Source organism: Carcharhinus amblyrhynchos, chromosome 15 (assembly GCF_965287045.1).
Source record: "Carcharhinus amblyrhynchos chromosome 15, sCarAmb.v2.hapA, whole genome shotgun sequence".
In the NCBI taxonomy this organism is placed as follows: domain Eukaryota; kingdom Metazoa; phylum Chordata; class Chondrichthyes; order Carcharhiniformes; family Carcharhinidae; genus Carcharhinus; species Carcharhinus amblyrhynchos.
Window position 1 is genome coordinate 74,339,586 of NC_137338.1, and position 24,652 is coordinate 74,364,237.

At 41.8% G+C, this 24,652-nt stretch overlaps 1 protein-coding gene across 1 annotated transcript in view; it reads left to right on the top strand.

Annotated features, from left to right (window-relative positions):
- Positions 1-24,652, top strand: part of rb1 (retinoblastoma 1) — a 288,967-nt gene that overhangs the window by 249,113 nt on the left and 15,202 nt on the right. The window contains exons 18-26 of the mRNA XM_080204223.1: positions 4,600-4,718; positions 4,881-5,050; positions 7,407-7,558; positions 10,517-10,621; positions 14,688-14,801; positions 15,364-15,527; positions 16,423-16,453; positions 18,101-18,243; positions 19,095-19,147. Of these exons, the coding sequence (XP_080060349.1) occupies positions 4,600-4,718; positions 4,881-5,050; positions 7,407-7,558; positions 10,517-10,621; positions 14,688-14,801; positions 15,364-15,527; positions 16,423-16,453; positions 18,101-18,243; positions 19,095-19,147 (1,051 nt within the window). The remainder of the gene's footprint in view (positions 1-4,599; positions 4,719-4,880; positions 5,051-7,406; positions 7,559-10,516; positions 10,622-14,687; positions 14,802-15,363; positions 15,528-16,422; positions 16,454-18,100; positions 18,244-19,094; positions 19,148-24,652) is intronic.

Sequence of the window (24,652 nt, forward strand, 5' to 3'; positions counted from 1 at the left end):
CCCCTTCACCCTTAACCTATGTCCTCTAGTTTTTTTTCTCCCCTAGCCTCAGTGGAAAAAGCCTGCTTGCATTCACTCAGCTATACCCATCATAATTTTATACACCTGTATCAAATCTCCCCTCATTCTTCTACGCTCAAGGGAATGAAGTCCTAACCTATTCAAACTTTTTCTGTAACTCAGTTTCTCAATTCCCGGCAACATCCTTGTAAACCTTCTCTGCACTCTTTTTCAACCTTATTAATATCCTTCCTGTAATTAGTTGACCAAAACTGCACACAATACTCCACATGGAAGCAGAAGGATTATAAATTTATTAACGGGGGTGGCATAGTGGGTAGTATTGCTGCCTCAGCGCCAGGAACCTGGTTTCAATTCTGACCTTGGGTGACTGCCCGTGTGAACGTTAAATATTCTCTCCATGTCTGCAAGAGCTTCCTCTGGGTGCTGCGGTTTCCTCCCACAGTCCAAAGATGTGCACCATTCAGATGGTGAATTAGCCATGTTAAATATGCAGGGTTATGGGGTTAGGGCAGACGGGGTGACATGGGTAGGATGTTCTTTTGGAGAGTTGGTACAAACTTGATGGGCCGAATAGCCTCTTTCTGCATAGTAGGGATCTTATGGTGAGATAGTTCTAGTACAACTGAGAAAAATAATGATTTATGCAATATGGGCTGTACATTTAAAATTGACTAGAACCATTATTTTCAGTCTACTTACAGGGTTATGTCAATGGAACCACTTCTAGGATGTGCAGAACAAACATATATATATATATAGAACATTACAGCGCAGTACAGGCCCTTCGGCCCTCGATGTTGTGCCGACCAGTGGAACCAATCTAATGACCCTCTCACTTAAACTATTCCAATGTTATCCATATGCCTATCCACTGACCATTTGAACGCCCTTAAAGTTGGCGAGTCCACAACTGCTGCAGGCAGGGCATTCCACGCCCTTACTACCCTCTGAGTAAAGAACCTACCTCTGACATCCATCCTATAATTATAAGCTATGTCCCCTCGTGTTAGCCGTCACCATCTGAGGAAAAAGGCTCTCACTATCCACCCTATCTAACCCTCTGATCATCTTGTATGCCTCAATTAGGTCACCTCTCAACCTTCTTCTTTCTAACGAAAACAACCTCAAGTCCCTCAGCCTTTCCTCGTAAGACCTTCCCACCATACTGGGCAACATCCTGGTAAACCTCCTCTGCACCCTTTCCAATGCCTCGACATCCTTCTTATAATGCGGCGACCAGAACTGTACGCAATACTCCAAGAGCGGCCGCACCAGAGTTTTGTACGGTTGTAACATGACCTCACGGCTCCGAAATTCAATCCCTCCACCAATAAAAGCTAACACACCGTACACCTTCTTAACAACCATCAACCTGGGTGCCAACTTTCAGGAATCTATGCACATATACATTGAGATCTCTCTGCTCGTCGACACTACCAAGAGTCCTTCCATTAGCCCTATATCCTGTACTCCTGTTACTCTTACCAAAGTGAATCACCTCACTTTTTTCCGCATTGAACTCCATTTGCCACCCCTCAGCCCAGCTCTGCAGCTTAGATATCTTCATTAGATCTCAACTGCGCTATTGTGTCCAGTACTTGGAATGATGTTAAAACATTGCCATTGGTGCAGATGTGATTTACTAGAATGGTAACAGAGATGAGGGACTTGAGTTATCTACAAAGACCAGAAATGCTGGAAATGTCCTTCCCAGAAAATGGAGGGTTAAAGGGCAGGAGATTTGATTGAGATGATCAAAATTATGGTGGGTTCCCTTGGACTAGATGGAAAAAAAAATGTTTTATTGGCAGGACTGTTATTAACTAAACGATACAAATTTAGAATAACCGGTGAAGAATCTGGGAATTTTTTTTATGCAGCAAGTTGTTATGATGTTAGAATGCACTACCCAGAAGTGTGCTCAGCAATACTAACTTTTTCTAAAAGGAATTGAACATATTCTGCTTTATCTCACCAGCATCTTTCCTGCCCTCTCCACTGCTTCTGATTTGTCACACTCGAGGTATGCAGTAATTTCCTTCAGTTAGACATTGAGAAGACCACAGCTACTGGGATAATTTTCCAGTCCCACCTGCCATGGGATTTGTAGCAGGCAGGATGGAAAATTTGGTAGCCCATTTTAAGGTCTGTTGACCTCAGGTGGGAATTTCCAGTCTCAGGTCAGATGCAACTGGAAAATTCCACGCATTGTCTGCATCACAAATTCCATCCCCTAGCTATCAACTCCATCCCTCAGGCAATTGTCTCCAGCTGAACCGCAATGTTCAAATCTTAGCATCCTGTTTGAGACTGAGCTGAGCTTCTGATCCCTTCCCCTCTCCATCACCAAGATCACCTACTTCAATCTCCATAGTAATGTGTGTCCATCCCTGTACCTATCTCAGTTTATACGCACCCTTCTGTATGCCTTTGTATGCCTAGACTCTGCAGTATTTCAGTGCTCTGCTGGCTGGCTTTTGTAAGCTTCAGCTCTTCCAAAACTCGACTGCTCATATCCTAATTAGCACCAAGCCCTGTTTATAAATCACCATCTGATCACTGACTTACTTTGATTTGATTTAATTTGATATTGTCACATGTATTAGTATACAGTGAAAAGTATTGTTTCTTGCATGCTATACGGACTAAGCATACTGTTCATAGAGAAGGAAACCAGAGAGTGCAAAATGTATTGCTACAGTTATAAGTAGGGTGTAGAGAAAAATTAACTTAATGCGAGATAGGCCCATTCAAAAATCTAATGGCCGTTGTCCTCGTGTCAGTTGGTAAGTGACCTCAGACTTTTGTATCTTTTTCCCGATGGAAGAGAGTATATCTGGGGTGTGTGGAGCTCTTTAATTATGCTTGACTGCTTTGCAGAGACAGCAAGAAATGTAGACAGAGTCAGTGGATGGGAGCTGGTTTGTGTGATGGATTGGGCTACATTCACGACCTTTTGTAGTTCCTTGCGGTCTTTTAAAAGTTTCTTTATTAGTCACAAGTAAGGCTTACATTAACAGTGCAATGAAGTTACTGTGAAATTCCCCTAGTTGCCGCACTCCAGCATCTGTTCGGGTCAATGCATGTAACCAGCATGTCTTTCAGACTGTGGGAGGAAACCGGAGCACCCGGAGGAAACTTACACAAACGTTGGCAGAACCTGCAAACTCCACACAGTGACCCAAGCCAGGAATCGGACCTGGGTGCCTGGCACTGTGAACCTGCAATTGTGCCATCCCTTGGGCAGAGCAGGAGTCATACCAAGTTGTGATACAACCAGAAAGAATGCTTTCTATGGTGCATCTGTAAAAATTGGTGAGATTCGTAGCTGACATGATTAATTTCCTTAGTCTTCCAGGAAAGTGGCTCCCAGTCCAGCAAAGCCTCAAGTTGTCATTCTTGTTTTCAAATCTTTACATTACCTCTACCTCTAACTTCCTCTAGAACCCTGAGCTCTTCCAGTTCTGGCCTTTTGGGCCATCACTGCAATATTGGCATCCGTGCCTTCAACAATCAAGGTGTTATGGAAATTTCACTTTAACTAAGCCTTTCCACCTCTCTATCTTCTTCTCATAATTTAAAATACCCTTTAAAACTTTCTGCTTTGACCCAGCTTTTGGCAGCATATGAAATCAATTTGTGTGTTTGGTATGTTTGATAATCATTGTTTTGAAGCATCTTGGGACACTACACTACACTAGATTCGCCATATAACTACAAATTGTTGTTAACGTGTACTTGAAAATGAAAAATTTGCAAGGCTATAAGGAAAGAATGAGACTAATTTGATAGTCCTTTCAAAGAGCAAGCACAAATACTGGCTAAATGGCTGTGTTCTGTGGAGTATGATACTATGATGTTCCCTTACTCATTGTTTTCAAACTGTAGTGATAGTGACTCAGTACATACTTCATTCTATCAGTCTGAGAGCCATGCTTGACTACAGTTGCAGTACTGTACAGGGTCTTGGTATTGTAATGCAAACTGTACCAAGACCCTGCTCAAAATAACACACATGTTTTGGAGATTTGATGCATTTTATTAGAATGTTCCTGTAAGCATAGCTCTAATTTCAAATTTCTTTCATTTTACCCTCACTTGCTAATTTTGTCTCTTTCCTTTCCCCTGCATTTAAATTTGTATTTCCCCACACCACTTCCATTTGTTTATTTCTGCAAGCATATATTTTAAGGAATTTCAGTACTGGGTTGGGGCAAAACAAAACTACTGAGACTACTCTCTTTCTATTGTTAATCTATTGGAAAATTAGTGCTTTACCTGTGCAGTTAATATTTTTTCTGGTAGTGCCATTTTCTCCATGTTCAATTATGCAAGGTGAAAAGATGATTAGAATATTTTGAGTTGGCCCTCTACTTGTGCCAAACTGAGAGGGTTTCTCTTATTTACAAAGTTATGTAATGTTATGTCAACTGACCCTATCTACGCTGCTGTTTCTTTGCAAAATTCCTAATCCTTTTCTTATTCATCCAACCCTACATTATAGAATTATTTCTTGCAAAAGTGAGGGATTTACTCACTTTTTTTCAATATGTTCTCTGTGCTTATTAATTTCAGGACTCACCTTTATTCGACATACTTAGGCACCAAAAAGAACAGGAAGATCAGCCAGATCAGCCTGAACCCACTAGTACCCTCAAACAACCACTCCAGCACAACCACACTGCTGCTGACCTGTAAGTATATGTGTAGAGGATGTGCTTCACTGAAAGCTGGTATTAAGTACTTGAAGTTGTTGAAGCAAGTGATTGGATTACATACATATACTGTCTAAATGAATTTATTTCCCTTTTATAGGAGTTGTTCAGTCACTTTTGGCATCTTCTGTTCATTCACAGTTATCTTCATCCGGACAGATCCCCGCAGAAAAATGGGCTCAGTGCAGCACATGCCGTTCCCATGCAGCAAGCAAAGATTGAGACACCATCTGCTGGCCAATCTCAATTCCAGTCCCAGTCTCAGCAAAAGCCTCAGAAATCTACCTCACTCTCTCTCTTCTACAAAAAATGTATGTCAGTGCACGAACATTCTTCTTGGGTTTTGGTAATGATTCTGGGAGAAATAGGAATTAGTCATAATGTTGTCCAATCCTGTGGCTGCTTTGCCACAATTAAGATCATAGCAGAATAGTAGTATTGATAGCATGTTTTTGTTTTAGCATGGTTATTGCACATGCACCATATTGTAACTGTGCATACAGAGTCTATTCTCTAATCACTTCTGGCTGCTTTGCTCACTGCCTTTTCTGACAACATTGCTCCCTCCTGCTCACCACCATCTCCCAACTCCCTCCTCTTCCTGCCTTCCTCTTCTGACTCCTTCCTCTTGCCACTTTCCTCTCCTGATTCCATCAGTCCCTCCTCCTCACTGCTTTCCTCTCCCATCCCCTTGCTTACTCCTTTACTCTCCCAACACCCTCATTCCCTCCCATTCAACACCTCTCCTGACCTCTTTGTGCTCTCCCGCTCGCTTCTTCCCTCTCCTTTGATGCTTTCAACAAGCTGTGCCACACAACACCATCCTCACCACCTCACCAACTGCTATAAGTGAGAGCTCAGGAAAGGGACAACTAGAATGTCAGTTGAGGGATGGCAAGCAGGAAAGTGATGAGTAAAAGGTAAGTAGAAATAATGAAGTAAGAGATAGATGAAAGTTAGGTGGGTTTGACATTTTTTTTAAGAGATGTGAGAGGCTATTAAATTTGTTGTTCGGTTCTGGTAGCTTAAGCAGTTTTGAATTGTGGAGGCTAACATTAAAAATAGTTCGAGCATTATTTTAATGATCATTGGTGGGTCTAATATATGTGTATGCAAATGTTCCAACTCTGGTTTAAAAAAAACCTCCTGCTGTTATTTTGCTAATGTCTGGGTAATGAAAATTGAGAGGCAACCAAAAGGGAATCACCAGAAAGACAGATACAGTGGTGAACATGCCATTTTAAGGGCCTGGTTGTTTTGGGTTACTGGATTCTGCCCTCCACAACTGGACTCCTGATACTAACTGAAGAAGAATTATGGTGCACTGGAGGACGTCCTTGAATATTTTTCCACCTCTGACTCCGTCAGAATGATTGAAAATGATGGCAGTTTTGGAAAGATATAGCTCTCCAGGTTTTTATCAAGATTTTTAACAGGCAGTAAATTACCCAAGAACATGCCAAGAACTAGAGGACACAGCCTCAAGATAAAGGGGGGGCGGTTTAGAACGGAGTTGAGGAGGAACTTCTTCACTCAAAGGGTGGTGAATCTCTGGAATTCTCTGCCTGTTGAAGTGGTGGAGGCTGCCTCGCTCAATATTTTTAAGACGCAGGTTGATAGGTTTTTGATAGGCAAGGGGATTAAGGGTTATGGGGAGAGGGCGGGAATGTGGAACTGAGCCACGACAGATCAGCCATGATCTTATTGAATGGCGGGACAGGCTCGAGGGGCTAGATGGCCTACTCCTGCTCCTATTTCTTATGTTCTTATGCTATTTATAACGGTTGTTAAAGATTAGAGGTTTAAAAAGGCTTCTGACAATGCAATAATCATCCCTGTGTAGAAGACCTTATCTCTTCCCCACAGACTGACTTCAAAGAACTGATGCTGGAAGGTTAAAAATAATGGCCCTTTATATGTAACCTTATACTGTCTTGGACTGAATTTTTTTTTGTTTCTATAATTTTAGATGGTACATTGGTGTGAGTAGAAAAGGGATAAAGCTGTTTAAGGTGACTGAATGAACAGGAATGTCCTCGTTGTCTGGAAAAAAAATGATTTTCTTTAACTAGCTTAGCAAATAGACCATAATACTAAAATTATTATTTCACCCAAAAATGTAACTTCCAAACTTCTTCAGTCCTGTGCTTTATAAGGATATATTTGACCTATTTTTGAAAGGGTTTGCACCAATGTAATCTTTGTACACTTTACTCAGTAACTCCTGCCAAGAGAATTTCAACCAAAAAGATTTGCATTTTTTTTTCCTAACCTGTAACCCTATATCAAGTCATTTTTGTTGCTTCATATTCCATTTGGATTCTTTTGGTACTACTTTTTTTAGATCCTCCAAAATCTAATGAATTATTCTAATTCCCAGCCAGTGGGTTTTCCAGCTGGTTAATTTGATAATCCACGTCAGAAAAAATATATTGAAAGACTGAGGAATATAATACCAATAGGGATGCAAAACATCTTCCCATTTTAAATTAAAATTAACTTATTTCCAAATCAGTACTTCTAAATCCAAAATTACTCCACAGACTTATATGAAACCATTTTTGATGGTTTCTGTGTAATTCTGTGGTAATAAAATGTTATATTCAATGAAAACAATTATATTGAGCACAAACTAAAATATTTTTTTTCCATGCATTATTTGTGCAGTGTATCGACTGGCATATCTTCGACTGAACACCCTCTGCAATCATCTTCGTCTGCCATCTGAGCATCCTCAGCTTGAAGCTATAATATGGACGCTCTTTCAACACACCTTAGGAAATGAGTATGAACTTATGAGAGACAGACACTTAGACCAGGTACTGTTGCTCTTTAGTTCATTTATAGATGATGGAACTGTCTTCCAATGCGGCTATTTGATGCTGGGAACACTGATTCCTTACTGCATAACATGGAGGACAGACATTTGTACCATTAATGCTCTTTACTTCTGAACTCCCAATTGCAGCTTGTTTGTTCTTAAGAAACACTGAGCAGAAGAACATGCTTCCCCACAGGGGAGAACTCTGTGCAGAGATTCCAGTCAGAAATTGTATGAGTCTTGATGCTGAGGGTTAACAGGTCAATCAACTGTGGAGTCATCACAACTAAATACAACCATTATAGCATGTGAAGAGGATCAGAATTGACAACCCTGGATTGTTTCCTCTCCTGAGAGCTACCACTAAATAAGTACTTTTGAAATCCATTTCCTGGACACAGCCTGCAAAGTTGAGAGGCTAATTGCCTACTGGACAGAGAGGCCTTCTCCACCAGGCTGCTGTCTGTGAGTATTGAGAGAGGGAGGAGCTGGCATGGTTAGAGAGAGAGAGAGGAGGAGGGGTTTGAACGATCAGTTGGGAAATGAACATAAGAACATAAGAAATAGGAGCAGGAGTAGGCCATCCAGCCCTTCGAGCCTGCCCCACCATTCAATAAGATCATGGCTGATCTGTCGTGTCTCAGTTCCACATTCCCACCCTCTCCCCATAACCCTTAATCCCCTCGCTTATCAAAAACCCATCAACCCGCATCTTAAAAATATTTAGCGAGGCAGCCTCCACCACCTCAACGGGCAGAGAATTCCAGAGATTCACCACCCTTTGAGTGAAGAAATGGAATGATCTTGGGTTGAACGGTACATCTTTGAGCTTCAGGCCAGTGAGAGAGCTTGTTCCAGGGTGGAACATTGATAGCTGGTGGATTGGAGAAATTGGGGATCGTGAAGACAAGCTAATGGAGGGCCAGAGAGATGGGAAGTTTGAAGGCAGGAGTGATTGGTCTTGGGAGGGACGGAGAAATCCATGTCTTTGGGGCCAGCGAGAATGGGGACAAGGGGCATCAGGAGATTGTGGGGCATCAATGTGGGGGTTGGAACCCCGAGAGATCAAGAGGGATGTTGATTAAAAAGTACAGGAGTGTGACCACCATTGACTCCCAGAAAGGGCGACTCATGGCCTGACTCTTTCTCCTCTTGATACTTGAACTGTACTGAAAAAAATCTTTGCTTGGTCCACTGAGCAGCCCTTGCCTCTCTCAGCTGATGGGTTGTACAAGGCATGAGAAATTAATTTGACTAACATTACAGCTGAAACAGAAAGAAAATCCAAGATGTACAGCCTAATTTAAATGTTTAAATGAGCAGGTTGGTTCAAGCCTGCCGTGTTTCTATTAAAATTAGAAATGGGCATGTTCCGGATGGGTTAGATTTGGATCAAAGATTTTTTACTTCCCATCTGACTCGAACCCACCTGTAAAAGATATGTATCTTTACATATTTAGCCTTTCCATTGTTTAATTTTATTCCAAATGCTCTTTGAAACTATAAGCAATATGTGATTTCCAGGGCCATCTGCCAGGCAGTGTTTGGCACGAGTCTATAGTTTCACCCAGAACTTCATGCTTTATCATAACAAATAAGAAATGTGGCCCATCAAGCCTGCTCATGTTCGTGATTGATTCTGTTTTGGCTGTAACAGTACTTCCTTGCCTGTTTCTCATAACTCACCTGATGAAGGAACAGTGTTCTGAAAGCTCATGATTCCAAGTAAACCGGTTGGATTTTACCTGACGAAGGGGCAAACCCTGAAAGCTTGTGGGTTAACTATCAAATAAACGGGTTGGACTTTAATTTGGTATTGTGAGACTTCTTACTGGATATTCAATGAACCAGGCCCCACTGCCCTCTAGAAGAGAATTCCAAATACTGATGATCCTTTGGGAAAATAAATTCTTCCTTATTTCTGTCTTAAAAAAAAGAGAAACCTATTATCTTTAAATTGTGTCCCTAGTTCTAAATTCCCCTACACGGAAACATTCAGCATCCATCTTATCAAACCCTTTCAGAAATTTGTGTTTATTAAGATCACATGACATTCTTTTAAACTCTAGTGAGTATAGGCCCAACCTGCTCAAACTTTCCTCATAAGACAACACCTTCATCCCAGGGATCAACCTAATGAATCTCCTCTGAGTTATTTCCAATGCAAGTATATGCTTTCTTAAGTAAAGAAACCAAAACCAATGTTCCATATAAGTTGCAGCAAGATTCTTCCTTCTCTCTTGCAATAAAAGCCAACTTTATTTGCCTTCCTAATTATTTGTTGTTCCTGCATGCTAGCTAACATAGATCCTGCTATCTTGCAGTATTTTTCATTTTCTCCCCATTTAAATAATATTCTATCTTGATATGCTACCAACCAAAGTGCACGACCCACATTTTCCCACATCATACTCCATCAGCCAAATTTAACCTTTCTATTTACATTTTGAAGGCTCTTACTTTCCCATATATCTTTCTATAGTCAACAAATTTGACTACAGTCCACTTGGCCTCTTCATCCACGTCATTAACGTAGGTTGTTAATAGTTGAGGCCCCAGCATTGATCACTGGTTGCAGTTTACCAATCTGAAGTAACCTGTTTCCTCTTAGCCAATCATCAGTCCTTGCTAATATATTACTACCAACACCATGAACCTTCACTGTTCACTTGGTACCTTTTGAAATTCATTACATGTGCTGATTCTTCTTCATTCACTCTGTTATATCCTAAAATAATTCTAAGAAATTTGTCAAGCATGATTTTTCTTTTCATAAAAACCATGCTGACTCTGCTTGATTGTACTATTGATTTTCAAAATATCCTGCTGCTACCTCTTTAATAATGGATTCTAGCATTTCCCAATATTTTGATGAGAAGTATGAGTCATGAAAAGGTTTTGAGAATCTCTTCTATATGTTATACATATATTAACATGCTTAACTGTGTTTTAACAGATAATGATGTGTTCCATGTATGCCATTTGCAAGGTAAAGAACATAGACCTTAGGTTCAAGACTATCGTTACTGCCTACAAAGATCTGCAAAATTCAAGTCAAGAGGTAACTTAAAGCTTCAATTTTGTTTTATTAGTCATTTAATGTTGGCAAGTGCGAGGTGGTCCACTTTGATAGGAATAATGGTAGGAAGGATCATTACTTACGTGGAGAAAAACTGCAGCAGGCGACGGTGCAGAGGGACCTCGGGGTCCTTGTGCATGAGTCGCAAAAACCCAGCTTGCAGGTGCAGCAGGTGGTCAGGAAGGCGAATGGGATGCTGGCCTTCATCACGAGGGGGATTGAATATAAAAGTAGGGAGGTCTTGCTGCGGCTGTATAGGGCATTGGTGAGGCTGCAGCTGGAGTACTGTGTGCAGTTTTGGGCGCCGTACTTACGCAAGGATATTTTGGCCTTGGAGGGAGTGCAGAGGAGGTTTACTAGGCTGATGCCGGAGTTGAGGGGGTTGAGCTATGAGGAGAGGCTGAATAAATTAGGCTTGTACTCGTTAGAGTTGAGAAGAATGAGGGGAGATCTCATTGAGACGTATAAGATGATGAATGGGATGGATAGGATAGAGGTGGAGAGACTCTTCCCGCTCAGAAAGGATAGTAGGACTAGGGGGCACAGCCTCAAGATAAAGGGGGGGCGGTTTAGAACATAAGAACATAAGAACATAAGAAATAGGAGCAGGAGTAGGCCATCTAGCCCTTCGAGCCTGCCCCGCCATTCAATAAGATCATGGCTGATCTGTTGTGGCTCAGTTCCACTTTCCCGCCCTCTCCCCATAACCCTTAATCCCCTCTCTTATCAAGAACCCATCAACCCGCTTCTTAAAAATATTTAGCGAGGCAGCCTCCACCACTTCAACGGGCAGAGAATTCCAGAGATTCACCACCCTTTGAGTGAAGAAGTTCCTCCTCAACTCCGTTCTAAACCGCCTCCCCTTTATCTTGAGGCTGTGCCCCCTAGTCCTACTGTCTTTTTTGAGCGGGAAGAGTCTCTCCACCTCTATCCTATCCATCCCATTCATCATCTTATACGTCTCAATGAGATCTCCCCTCATTCTTCTAAACTCTAACGAGTACAAGCCTAGTTTATTCAGCCTCTCCTCATAGCTCAATCCCCTCAACTCCGGTATCAGCCTAGTAAACCTCCTCTGCACTCCCTCCAGGGCCAAAATATCCTTGCGCAGGTGCGGCGCCCAAAACTGCACACAGTACTCCAGCTGCGGCCTCACCAATGCCCTATACAGCTGCAGCAAGACCTCCCTACTTTTATATTCAATCCCCCTCGCTATGAAGGCCAGCATCCCATTTGCCTTCCTGACCACCTGCTGCACCTGCAAGCTGGGTTTTTGCGACTCATGCACAAGGACCCCGAGGTCCCTCTGCACCGTCGCCTGCTGCAGTTTTTCGCCACGTAAGTAATAGTCCTTCCTACCATTCTTCCTACCAAAGTGGACCACCTCACACTTGCCAACATTAAATTCCATTTGCCATTTCCTGGCCCATTCGCCCAGCCTATCTAGATCCTTCTGCAGACTCTCCACACCCTCCGCACAATTTGCCTTTCCCCCAATCTTGGTGTCATCAGCAAATTTCGACACCCTGCACTCGGTTCCCTCCTCCAGATCATCTATATAAATGGTAAATAGCTGAGGCCCCAGCACCGACCCCTGGGGCACCCCACTAGTCACCAACCGCCAATCCGAATAGCACCCATTGACCCCCACTCTCTGCCTCCTATTTGACAACCAATCCTCTATCCACGCTAACACCCTACCCCCAACTCCATGTCCCCTGACCTTCTGCAATAACCTCTTGTGAGGTACCTTGTCAAACGCCTTCTGAAAATCCAGAAAGACCACATCCACCGGCTCTCCTCTATCCACTGCCCTAGACACATCCTCATAGAACTCCAGTAAATTTGTCAGACATGACTTCCCTTTAATGAAACCGTGTTGCGTCCGCCCTATCAAGCAATTCCCTTCAAGATGCCTCGCAATTTCCTCCTTAATGACGGATTCTAACATTTTACCTACCACAGACGTTAAACTAACCGGCCTATAATTCCCCGCCTTTTGCCTGGCACCCTTCTTAAACAACGGCGTAACATTAGCCGTTTTCCAATCTTCCGGCACTTCCCCGGAATCCAGCGACGTCTGGAAAATAACCACCAAGGCATCCACTATCACCTCCGCCATTTCTTTCAGAACCCTCGGATGCATTCCATCCGGTCCTGGGGACTTGTCCACAATCAGCCCCTCCAGTCTGTCGAGCACCACCTCTCTAGTAACAGTAATGTCATTAAGACCCTCCATTCCTACCACCTTTCCATCGCTAACACCCGGCAAATTATTCACGTCCTCCTCCGTGAAGACAGAAACAAAAAAGTTATTCAAGACCTTAGCCATATCCCCATCCCCTACCACTAGCTCCCCTTTCTCATCCTCTAAAGGACCAACGTTCACCCTAGCCAGCCTCTTCCTTTTTATATATTTATAAAAACTCTTGCTATCCTTTTTTATATTAAGTGCTAGCCCAGCCTCATAGCTTCTCCTACCCTCCTTTATCAACTTCTTTGTCAATCTTTGTTGACATTTAAACATTTCCCAATCCTCTTCTCGCCCACTACTCTTAGCTACTCTAAATTCCTCCGCTTTTAATTTAACACTTTCCTTCACCTCCTTCGTTATCCACGGCTTATTACCTCTCTTCCTACTGTCCGTTTTAACCATCGGAATAAATTTCTGCTGAGCACCAAGAAAGATCTCCTTAAAGATCCTCCACTGCTCCTCAGCAGACCTACCTTCCAACGCACTCCCCCAGTCCACATTCGCCAATTCTTCTCTCATCCTACCATACTCCCCTCTATTCAAACAAAGGACGCGTGTCCGGGAACCCACTTTCTCCTCCTCCATCTGCACCAGAAACTCCACCATACAATGATCACTCTCTCCAAGAGGATCCTTCACCGCAAGGTCCCTAATTCTACCCGCCTCATTACATAGCACCAGATCCAAGATAGCTCGCTCCCTCGTCGGCTCCAACACACACTGTTCAAGGAAATTATCCCGTTTAGAACGGAGTTGAGGAGGAACTTCTTCACTCAAAGGGTGGTGAATCTCTGGAATTCTCTGCCCGTTGAAGTGGTGGAGGCTACCTCGCTAAATATTTTTAAGACGCGGGTTGATGGGTTTTTGATAAGAGAGGGGATTAAGGGTTATGGGGAGAGGGCGGGAATGTGGAACTGAGCCACGACAGATCAGCCATGATCTTATTGAATGGCGGGGCAGGCTCGAAGGGCTAGTTGGCCTACTCCTGCTCCTATTTCTTATGTTCTTATTATGCTGCGTTCCCTAATCCTCCACTCAAAAAATATACATACTTAAGAAAAGAAAAACCCATGTCTGCTTGTACCAGTTTGTGGTTTGGCCCCCATTCCTATATTCCTTTGTCCCCCCCTCCTTTCTCCATCAACCCATCCTTTCCTTCGTCTGATCCTTCCTCCCTTCCCCTTCTCTCTCTCTACCCTCCTTTCCTTTCTTTCCTCCTCTCCTTCATTGCCCCCTCCCTCTGATCCTTCCTCCCTCCCCTTCTCTCTCTTTACCATCCTTTCCTTTCCTCCTCTCCTTCCTCGCTCCCTTTCTCCAACTCCTTCCTTCCTCTCTTGCCCCCACCTTCCATCTTGACCCCTTCTTCACTCACTCCCTCTCATTCCTCCTTCCCTCGACCCCTGCTCCCTCAACCCCTAATCTCCCACCCCCGTGCCCCCTTCTGCTCGCCCCGGGCCCCCTTCCGCTGTCTCGCTCCCTTGACATTTCCAGGCTTCTTCCACCCCCTTCCTCCCTTGATCCTTCGTCCCCAACTCGCCGCACCTCCCCCCTTTCCTCCTCCCCCCTGCCCTTTCTTCCCCCAATTCCCCTCATGTCATCTGATTTACTGCCAAATATCATTGGTGGAACCTCTACTGAACAGTTCTTAAAAAATTGCTTTAATGCTGTGGGTCAACTTTCAGCATGTTAACTCGTCACAAATTCTACTGGAATTTTAGGGCTATGGTATTTTTAGTGCAGCTATTTTTATTAATAAACGTTTTAATTAAGCCATTCATTTTCTTTCTCCTTGAGACCTTCAAACATGTGCTCATCAAAGAAGGGCAGTATGATTCCATTATTGGCTTCTACAACCTGGTATTCATGCAGAGGCTGAAAACCAACATTTTGCAGTATGCTTCAACACGCGTAAGTAACAATAATATATAGTTTTGCACAGAACAGCAAGATGGATTACATGTCCCTGCATGTATCAGCTAAGTAGCTAATCACTTTCAACATTTTTAAGTGCCTTAATGCTTATGACTGAGTAAAATGATGCCAGGAAGTATTGCAGTCTGTTTTAACAAAGATCCAATGTTCTTCTTTAATATTTCAAAATGTACTGATTTTCATTTTATGTGCTGATTGATTATACCCCAACAGATTTTTGTGCCCTTGCTATTTAATGTAATGCAACAGGGTTTTACATTCAACCACTACAGAATGAAGTGATTATGTTTGCTTTTATAGTACAGTATTGTCCCCTTTGAACTATTAATGTCTACCTCAATCCTTCTGAAATATATTGCTTAATATTAAATAGATAATTACATGTAATGCTATTTTTAATGTTCACATCAATTCACGGAGAAAGAACAGGCAGTGGAACCATTGAGTAACTCTTTCAAAGACATGATGGGCCTAATGGCCTCCTGCACTTTAGAATTTAGAGGTGTTTTTGAGCTATGTTAATATCTCTTTCAAACAGCCACCGACACTGTCACCAATTCCTCAAGTACCTCGAAGTTCATTTGGTTTTCCAAGCTCTCCATTGCGTGTGCCAGGTGGGAACAACATTTACGTGTCTCCTCTGAAAAGTCCATATAAAACTGATGGACTGTTGTCTCCCACAAAACTGACCCCGAGAACACGGTGAGTATATTTCAAACTTGCAAATCTTAGGACAGGAATCACAACTTGTGCTGCATCAACATTTCTAATATCGATATCAAGTGTAGCTGAAACAATATTGTTAACGATACCTTATTAAAAGTACATTGCTTTCACTGATAGTGTCTTGCCTTTCTCATCATCATAATAATTAAATGTGCAAATAAAGCATTGATTTATTCAAACTAGATTCATAATGCATTTTAGTTTTAAAACAAGCAAAGGTAGATTGTCTACCACTTTTTCATTTAAGGTGGAAAGCATCAAAAGATGTGTTATTTAATGTTTACCTTAGAACCTTAGCAAATGAAGTACCTGGGATAATCAATGGTAAATATTTTTGAAAAGTACAGATTTAGTGCTTGATTTTTTTTAAAAGCATATGACATTAAAATAACAGATATCCCTCATTTTATGTAATTTTATTGGTTAAAAACAATATGCCATTGACAGAAATGGGCTGTATTACTTTGTAAAAAAGCCCAATTGTTCCTGATATTAATTCATTGATATTTTCTTTCATTGCTGTTTTAAATGGTCCGATATAAAATGTTCTAGAAGTTTATAAATGCTCTCTATTTATTATTTTTAATGTATCATTTATATACAATATATTTTACATATTACATACACAATATATATATTTGTGTGCTTAATTTCAGTATTTTTATGCTCTTTGCATAACACCTACAATTGTATGTTTTTATATATTTGTAATTTAATACATAATATAATTTAATGTATTATCTATATTTATGCCTTCTGCATACTACCACTATTTTTATATATTCCCTTTATACACTACCTATAATTTGATATGCTCTATATATGATCTGCATTTTTTCATAAACTGATGAATCATTATTTGATTTCACAGAATCTTAGTGTCTATTGGGGAACCATTTGGGGTAAGTGATACTTTTTCAGATTCATTTTGTGTGGAACTTTCTGCTTAAAGCTTCATAAATATATTACACTATGTTGTATTATAAAATAGCAAACCTAATATAGAACTTGACTCCCTTATTTTGAATTATTTGATTACTCCATTCACACAGCTGATGTAATGATCTTTTTTGTATCTCTCACATAAAAAAGATTTGACTTTCAAACCAGCCACTCACTGCATTATTGACCCAGCATATATCCATAGACTTAAAATCACATTCTTCAGGCTTCAGTTTGAACCTCATGTCAACAAACTTAAAAATACAGCAATATGCAATTACAATTGGACACTTTGTATTTTAGCTACAACAGTAATCAGGCCAATAGTTGGAATTCTAATGACAGGCCTCAATTCTACGCACAAGTCTCAAATGCTACTACATAACTTTTAAAATTTCTAACTGCTCCCAAGGTGGTAGTAGGGTTTTCATTCATGAAATGTGGGCATCACTGGTTGGGCCAGCATTTATTGCCCATTCCTAATTGTCCTTGGATTGTGTGGCTTGTTGGGTCATTTCAGAGAGCATTTAAAAGTCAACTATATTGCTGTGCGTCTGGAATCACATATAGGTCAGATCGGGTAATGATGGCATATTTCCTTCTTCCCTAGAGGACATGAGTGAACTAAATGGTATGCATAAACTAAACTGATCCTCTCCAGTATAATCAAGAATGAACTATTAAATTACCCTTGTATCCTGTCTAATCCCAGTTTACATTATTAAGTCTAGTTATACAGCCATTAGGTATGATGATGTGCATAAAAATCGATTAGGGTATTGTTCAATACCTGACAGAAGTAAAAGTATATAAGTTGAGGAAAATACTATGTAGAAAGATTGGCTCCCCAACATCAGATTTGAGGGTACCCCAAAAATATGCAGGGAATCCCTCTTGGAACTTCCCAGGTAAGCATTTTCACAGGAATCGTTAGGAAACATTAACTTCCCCTGGAAGCTAACTTGTTCAATAAAAGATATAGAAGAAATAAAACTTCCAACTTATGCGTATCTATTTTAAACACCCAAACTGATCCCTGCATTGACTTAGCTCACAGCCCCGACTCCCCCCAGGGGATTTCCTCAGCCCCTCCACTAACGAACTCCCACAGTATTCCCCACCCCCAGGCCCTCCACCTGCGTGGGATTCCTCAATTCGCACAGGACTCTCCAGCCCCCCACCCCCCTGTAATCTGAACCGTCCACCCTTTAAGGTCTGATTCCCTCCAGTACCCCAATCCTATCCACATACTTCAGATATGGTTTGTCACTTTCATTTGGATCTTTAAATTTATTTGCTTTATAGCAGCTAGTGCAGTAAAAAAGGGGTGTGAACTACTTCACTCTAACTCTGTTGGACTTCGATGCCAGGCCCCGGTGATAGCTGCACTGCCTGGAGTTGCCCGGCCTGAGTCAGGAAGGTCGATCAAGACGGGCATGGAAGAAATTTGGTGCAGCTAAATGGGTACGGAGTGGCAATCCGACACTGATTGTCATTCTGAGGAAGTTACAACGTATTGCGTTAAAAGAGAAAAATCTACACTCTTCCCTCAAGCTGGACTTCTATCTGTCCAGTGATTGACACCAAACTGATTGTCATTGTTTCAGTCACCAGAAAAATTCCAGAAGATCAATCAGTTGGTGAGTTCCAGTGATCGACACCCTAAACGGGCTGGAGATACAGGGAGTCTGCCAAAACCACTCAAGAGACTTCGCTTTGATATGGATGGTCAAGATGAGGCAGATGGCAGGTAACAATGATGACAGTTCTGTTACTTGTCTTCCTGCACCTAGTGATGCGCAAGGCAGACTTCCGTAGAATCCCTGCGTGCAGAAGGAAGGCCATTTGGCCCATCAAGTCTGCACCGACTCTCCAACAGAGCATCCCACCCAGGCCCTATCCCTGCCGCTCCACAAATTTATCCCCCTAACCTGCACATCTTTGGACACTGAAGGGCAATTTAGCATGACGAATCCACCTAACTGGCACATCTTTGGACTGTGGGGAAAAAAATGGAGAACCTGGAGAAAACCCATGCAGACGTGGAGAACGTGCAAATGCCACATGGTCACCCAAGGCCGGAATTGAACCTAGTTCCCTGGCGCTGTATGGCAGCAATGCTAACAACTGTGCCACAGTTCCTTAGTGAGTTTCTCCGGGCACAGGTCGCCTGTCTGTTGGCAGAGCTTGTAACATGAGGGGCGGCATTCTGCATCAAGCATGGCTGACCAGGAGTTTGTCCCATTTTTCCCACCTGCCAACGGTGTGTGTTGGAAGGATTTATCATGTTGACACAGTCAAATTGTTTGACTGCATTATGAACGCACCTTCCTTGGCCATCATGCACTAATCAGTGCACAATCCTGGAGTGGGACTTGAACCCGGAACGTCTGGCTCAGAGATGGGAATGCTACCTACTGCACGACAAGACCTTCTACTCCATTATATACTTGACCACAAATTGGCAATAAAAAAACTTGCACTCAGTTTCAAGAAGAGAACAATTTCAAAAATGTAGCAGAACAGCTTCACTTACATTATTTATTTTGTAAAGATATTTGCTTAATTGGATTATGCTTAATTATTTTTTCTGCCTTTTAGCAAACACTTGTCTGGGGAGTCCAAGCTACTGCAACAAAAGATTGCTGAAATGAGTAAGTGGTTTCAATTTGCTTCCAAGTTATTAATGTTATGAAGCTACTGATTCAGCTACCTTTCGAGTTTCTTGTAGCTGTGGCTTTTCATGCCCTAACCGATTATGAAGAAGAGGAGTTTGATTATGTTCTGGATCTGCTCTTGAGAGGAATGACTTGTTAAGGCAGGCCATCCATTCTCAAGTAGAAATCTAGTTTCTAATTAGTTTGCTTTGCAACATTGTATCACAGTGGCAGACAGATGTTTTGGAATTACAGGTACATGCAGCCAGGTATGAATAGACCTAGCAGACTATGATAGGCGTTCAGGAGTTCAACATCCAAACCATGCCCCAAAACAAAATCTTCACAGCCCTGTAAAGGTTCACCCAATCAGTAATCTTTCTGAGGAGAAATAGTAAAATAGATGGGCTGTTTTTAAATCTAGGGGTGTGTGGTAGCAGTTGTATTTTGTGACTTTTGGCCCATTATTGATGCCAAAGTGAAATCTAGCTAACTGCAGTAATTCAGATTGTACGAATGTGAACTGGGTTGGAATCTTGCATTTATGAGAAACATTTGGTTTCTATTTGGGCTGTACATGGATCAGATATTTGGCTGCTGGTTAATACACGCAACTGAGTGGAAACATTGCCAGTGCTTTTACTGTATCTTTTGACAGATGAGCTTTTTCAAGGCACAATGACCAATTATTTTCACATCTGCAAATAGTATCAAGTATCCAAATTCAGACCCAAGGTCATGCAGTCCTGTTGTTGATATCAATGATGGCAGATGCTATTGTTCAGCCTTCACTTTGTCTTGTGCTGCATTGTTATTGTATTGGATAGATTGACATTTGGGCAGAGGGAAATTTCATGATTAATGTTGTCCTCTGGGCTGTGGATAGGGCCGTCTACATGAGGTGAGAAGGCTTTTCTTGTTTAAGCTTTCCTGTCTTCTTAATTTGAGTGTGTATATATAAGTTTTAATATCCAGATTATTTCATGTTCCAATTTTCTGGAACTACCAGGGTTTTAACTAAATCTGTTTCTTTGCTGGTAATCTAATCCAGGCAGGGTAATTTAGCTAGAGTCCACGAAGGACTACAGCTTGAGAGAGACACTCCACACCAAACATGGGATAGGTAAGTATCATGAACCATCACTGTAGCCAGCTGAGCTACCTGAGTGAATTCCATTTTCACTCTTCGCACTCCTATTCAGTGAACATTTAGAGCACATTAATTGGATATAGTGTATCTGGATCGGTGATAAAAGTAACAATTACACACATGGATCTATGCAACATGTAACTTCAGCTCGTGTGATAGTATTACTATCTATTTGGCAGCGTATTAATACACTGTATATGACAGCCTATTTTCAATGTTTAGCTTACAATAGACAATTTGAAAATGTATGAATACGAAAAGTTAGAGACTAGACATGAAAGAAATACAGTAAATATTCGAGTGGCAATTGCTACTTTTAGTGCTAAGTCATTTAGTAAAGAGAAGTAAACAGAATCTGATTGGGAGACATTCCATAAGAGTGCTAAATTTTATAGTAAGGCATTGCAAGACAATTGAAGCTCCATTGAGGGTGATTAGAGCAGTTCGATTCAGTTATACTCATTGCTTTTCCCCATTGATGGAAAACCATTGCTTCAGTTATAATGCTCATCTGCAACGATTAGTTTGTGAAAGGATTAGAGGATTGACTCAACGTTGTCCAAATCATAATGGTACAACAAGCCAGTCATCAATGAATAGCTGTTCAATCAGTTGTTCAGTCCTGGTATGCTGTTAATAGCATCAAATTGTTTTTTTTTGAAGAGTACATTAGTATAATAGTATGTCACTCAACTTATTCTAGAAGAGATTAATTCAAATCCTGCCATAGCAGCTTGAGAATTTAAATTCAGTTTTAACAAATCTAGAAATAAAATCAGATAAAAGCAAATTACTGTGGATGCTGAAACCAAAAGAGAAACTGCTGGAAAATCTCAGCAGGTCTGGCAGCATCTGTAAGGAGAGAAAAGTGCTGACGTTTCGAGTCCAGATGCTCCAGAGGAGCTTTGACAAATGGTCATCTGGATTTGAAACGTAGGCTCTTTTTTTCTCCTTACAGATGCTGCCAGACCTGCTGAGATTTTCCAGCATTTTCTCTTTTGGTTTCTTGAAATAAAATCTGCTGCCAACAGGAATTATCATGAAGTTCTCAGATTGTTATAAAATCCCAACTGCTTTCTAGCGAAGGTAACACACTGCACTTGCCTCACTACCTTTTATGTGACTGCAGTCCCAAACCAATGGGACGTCTGAGTCTTTTAGCAGTGGAGAACTACATTGAAAATGTGCAAAATAGCTGCATAGAATCGGGCTGTTTATCAGGCCAAATCCCTTATTGCCTTGACCTTCATATGTATCAAGCCACCATTCGTATGCACCTATCCATAGAACTATAAAATCACTACAGTGCTGAAAGAGGCCATTCAACCTATCACGTCTGTACCTACTCTCTGACAGAGCATCTTACTCAGGCCCACCATCCTGTAACCCACACATTTACCATGGCTAATCCAATTAACCTACACGTCTTTGGACACCAAGGGCAATTTAGCAAGGCAATGTAGCATAGCAATCCATTTAACCGGCACAGTTAACCAGACAGTCACCCAAGGCCAGAATCGAACCCAAGACTCTGACGCTGAGGCAGCAGTGTTAACCACTGTGCCACCATGCTGCCCCCATTTCAGTGTGGAAACATATTCCATATTTTCACCACTCTATGCAAAGAAATGCCTCCTGCATTCTTATTTGTTCAGTCAGTGGGTTCAGTTATAGTTATGCCCCCCCTGTTCAGGACTCATCATATGTGGAAGCAATTTCTCTGCATTCACCCTGTCAAGCCCCTTCATATTTTAAACATTCCTTTTAGCCTCAAGATGCTCAGTCTGCCCTGATAGCTGCATTCTTTCAACTCTTGTAACATCTTTGTCAATCTGTTCTACTCATTCTCCAGTACTTCAATATCCCTTTTGCAGTAAATTGGATGGACATTTGAGAGAAAGTAAGTTGCAAGGTTATGAGGGATAGAGTGGTGGAATGGGATTGCCTAGAGTATTCTACTAAACACTGGCATGGAGTCAATGGGCTAAATGACCTCCTGCTATGTTGTGACGATTTTATGGCTCGGTTTGGAAATCAGAACTATGCATAGTACATGGGTGTGGTGTAACCAAGGTTCTATGTAAATTTAATATCCTGTTTTTATATTCTATTCCTCCAGAAATGAACCCAAAACAATGCTCTGTTCATATCCTTATCAACTTTTGTTATTTTTATTAGTGTATTTGTATTTACCGATCACTTTTGTTTTATCTTTCTGAGGAATAAGTAGCCGTCTTTTACCCCCTGTCAATATGAACTACCTCACACTTCATGAAATTGAATTTTATTTGCCATGGCCTGGATTTTGTGGTTGTAATGACTGCAAAACTGTCGGCATTTGCCCTCATTACTCCAGAAGTCATGATCATATGTTCTCTCAGGTAGAAATCTTAGAAATCACTTGAATTTATGCACTTTAGCAAGAGTTTAGACAAGATTATCCACATGGCTGATTGGTTGAAAATTAAAAGTTCATAGGATCCAAGGGAAAGTGGCAAGTTGGATCCAAAATTGGTTCTGTGGCCAAAATCAAAGACTAATGATCAATAGATGTTATTGTGACTGGAAGACTCTTTTAATCAGTGGTCTGCTTGGCTCAGTCAGGGTCCTTTGCCGTTTGTAGTGCTTATTACTGATTTTGACTTAATGATATGAAAATTGGCCATTTAATTGATAGTGAGGAAGAAAGCTATAGACTAAAATAAGATATCAGCATATTGATCAGATGGACAGGAAAGTGACAACTGGAATTCAATCCAGAAAAGTGTGAGGTAATGTATTTGTGGAGGGCAAACATATACAATAAATGAGGATACTGAAAGGTGAAAAGGTACAAAAAAAAACTGGAGATTAGTTAATTCAATTTATTTAAGACAAAGTTAGACCAACTGTTGGTAGACAAGGGAGTCATGGATATTAGGGGACAGACAGAAAAGTGGAGTTGAGACCACAACCACATCAGCCATAATGGAGCAGGATCAAAGGGCCAAATGGTCTATTTCTGTTGCTAAGTCTATGTGCCTAACAAAGAAACCCTGGGGTGCATATCCACAGATCATTGTAGGTAGCAAAATAGGTAGATTAGGTGGTTAAGGGGGCAGACTGGATAATTACATGCTGCACTGTGACCAGTAAAGCGAAGCACTGAAAGGTTCTGCTTGAAATATAGAAAAGGATGTGATCACACTAGAGGGGGCACAGGATGTTGCCAAGAATGGAGAAATTTTAGCTGCAAGGAAAGATTGGATAGTTTGGAGTTATTGAACATAAGAACATAAGAAATAGGAGCAGGAGTAGGCCATCTAGCCCCTCGAGCCTGCCCCGCCATTCAATAAGATCATGGCAGATCTGTCATGGCTCAGTTCCACATTCCCGCCCTCTCCCCATAACCCTTAATCCCCTTGCCTATCAAAAACCTATCAACCTGCGTCTTAAAAATATTCAGCGAGGTAGCCTCCACCACTTCAACGGGCAGAGAATTCCAGAGATTCACCACCCTTTGAGTGAAGAAGTTCCTCCTCAACTCCGTTCTAAACCGTCCCCCCTTTATCCTGAGGCTGTGCCCTCTAGTCCTACTGTCCTTTCTGAGCGGGAAGAGCCTCTCCACCTCTATCCTATCCATCCCATTCATCATCTTATACGTCTCAATGAGATCTCCCCTCATTCTTCTAAACTCTAACGAGTACAAGCCTAGTTTATTCAGCCTCTCCTCATAGTTCAACCCCTCAACTCCGGAATCAGCCTAGTAAACCTCCTCTGCACTCCCTCCAAGGCTAAAATATCCTTGCGTAAGTGCGGCGACCAAAACTGCACACAGTACTCCAGCTGCGGCCTCACCAGCGCCCTATACAGCTGCAGCAAGACCTCCCTACTTTTATATTCAATCCCCCTCGCTATGAAGGCCAGCATCCCATTAGCCTTCCTGACCACCTGCTGCACCTGCAGGCTGGGTTTTTGCGACTCATGCACAAGGACCCCGAGGTCCCTCTGCACCGTCGCATGCTGCAGTTTTTCGCCACGTAAGTAATAGTCCTTCCTACCATTATTTCTACCAAAGTGGACAACCTCACATTTGCCAACATTAAATTCCATTTGCCAGTTCCTGGCCCATTCGCCCAGCCTATCTAGATCCTTCTGCAGACTCTCCACACCCTCCGTGCAATTTGCCGTTCCACCAATCTTGATGTCATCAGCAAATTTCGACACCATACACTCGGTTCCCTCCTCCAGATCATCTGTATAAATGGTGAATAGCTGAGGCCCCAGCACTGACCCCTGGGGCACTCCATTAGTCACCAACTGCCAATCCGAATAGCACCCATTGACCCCCACTCTCTGTTTCCTATTTGACA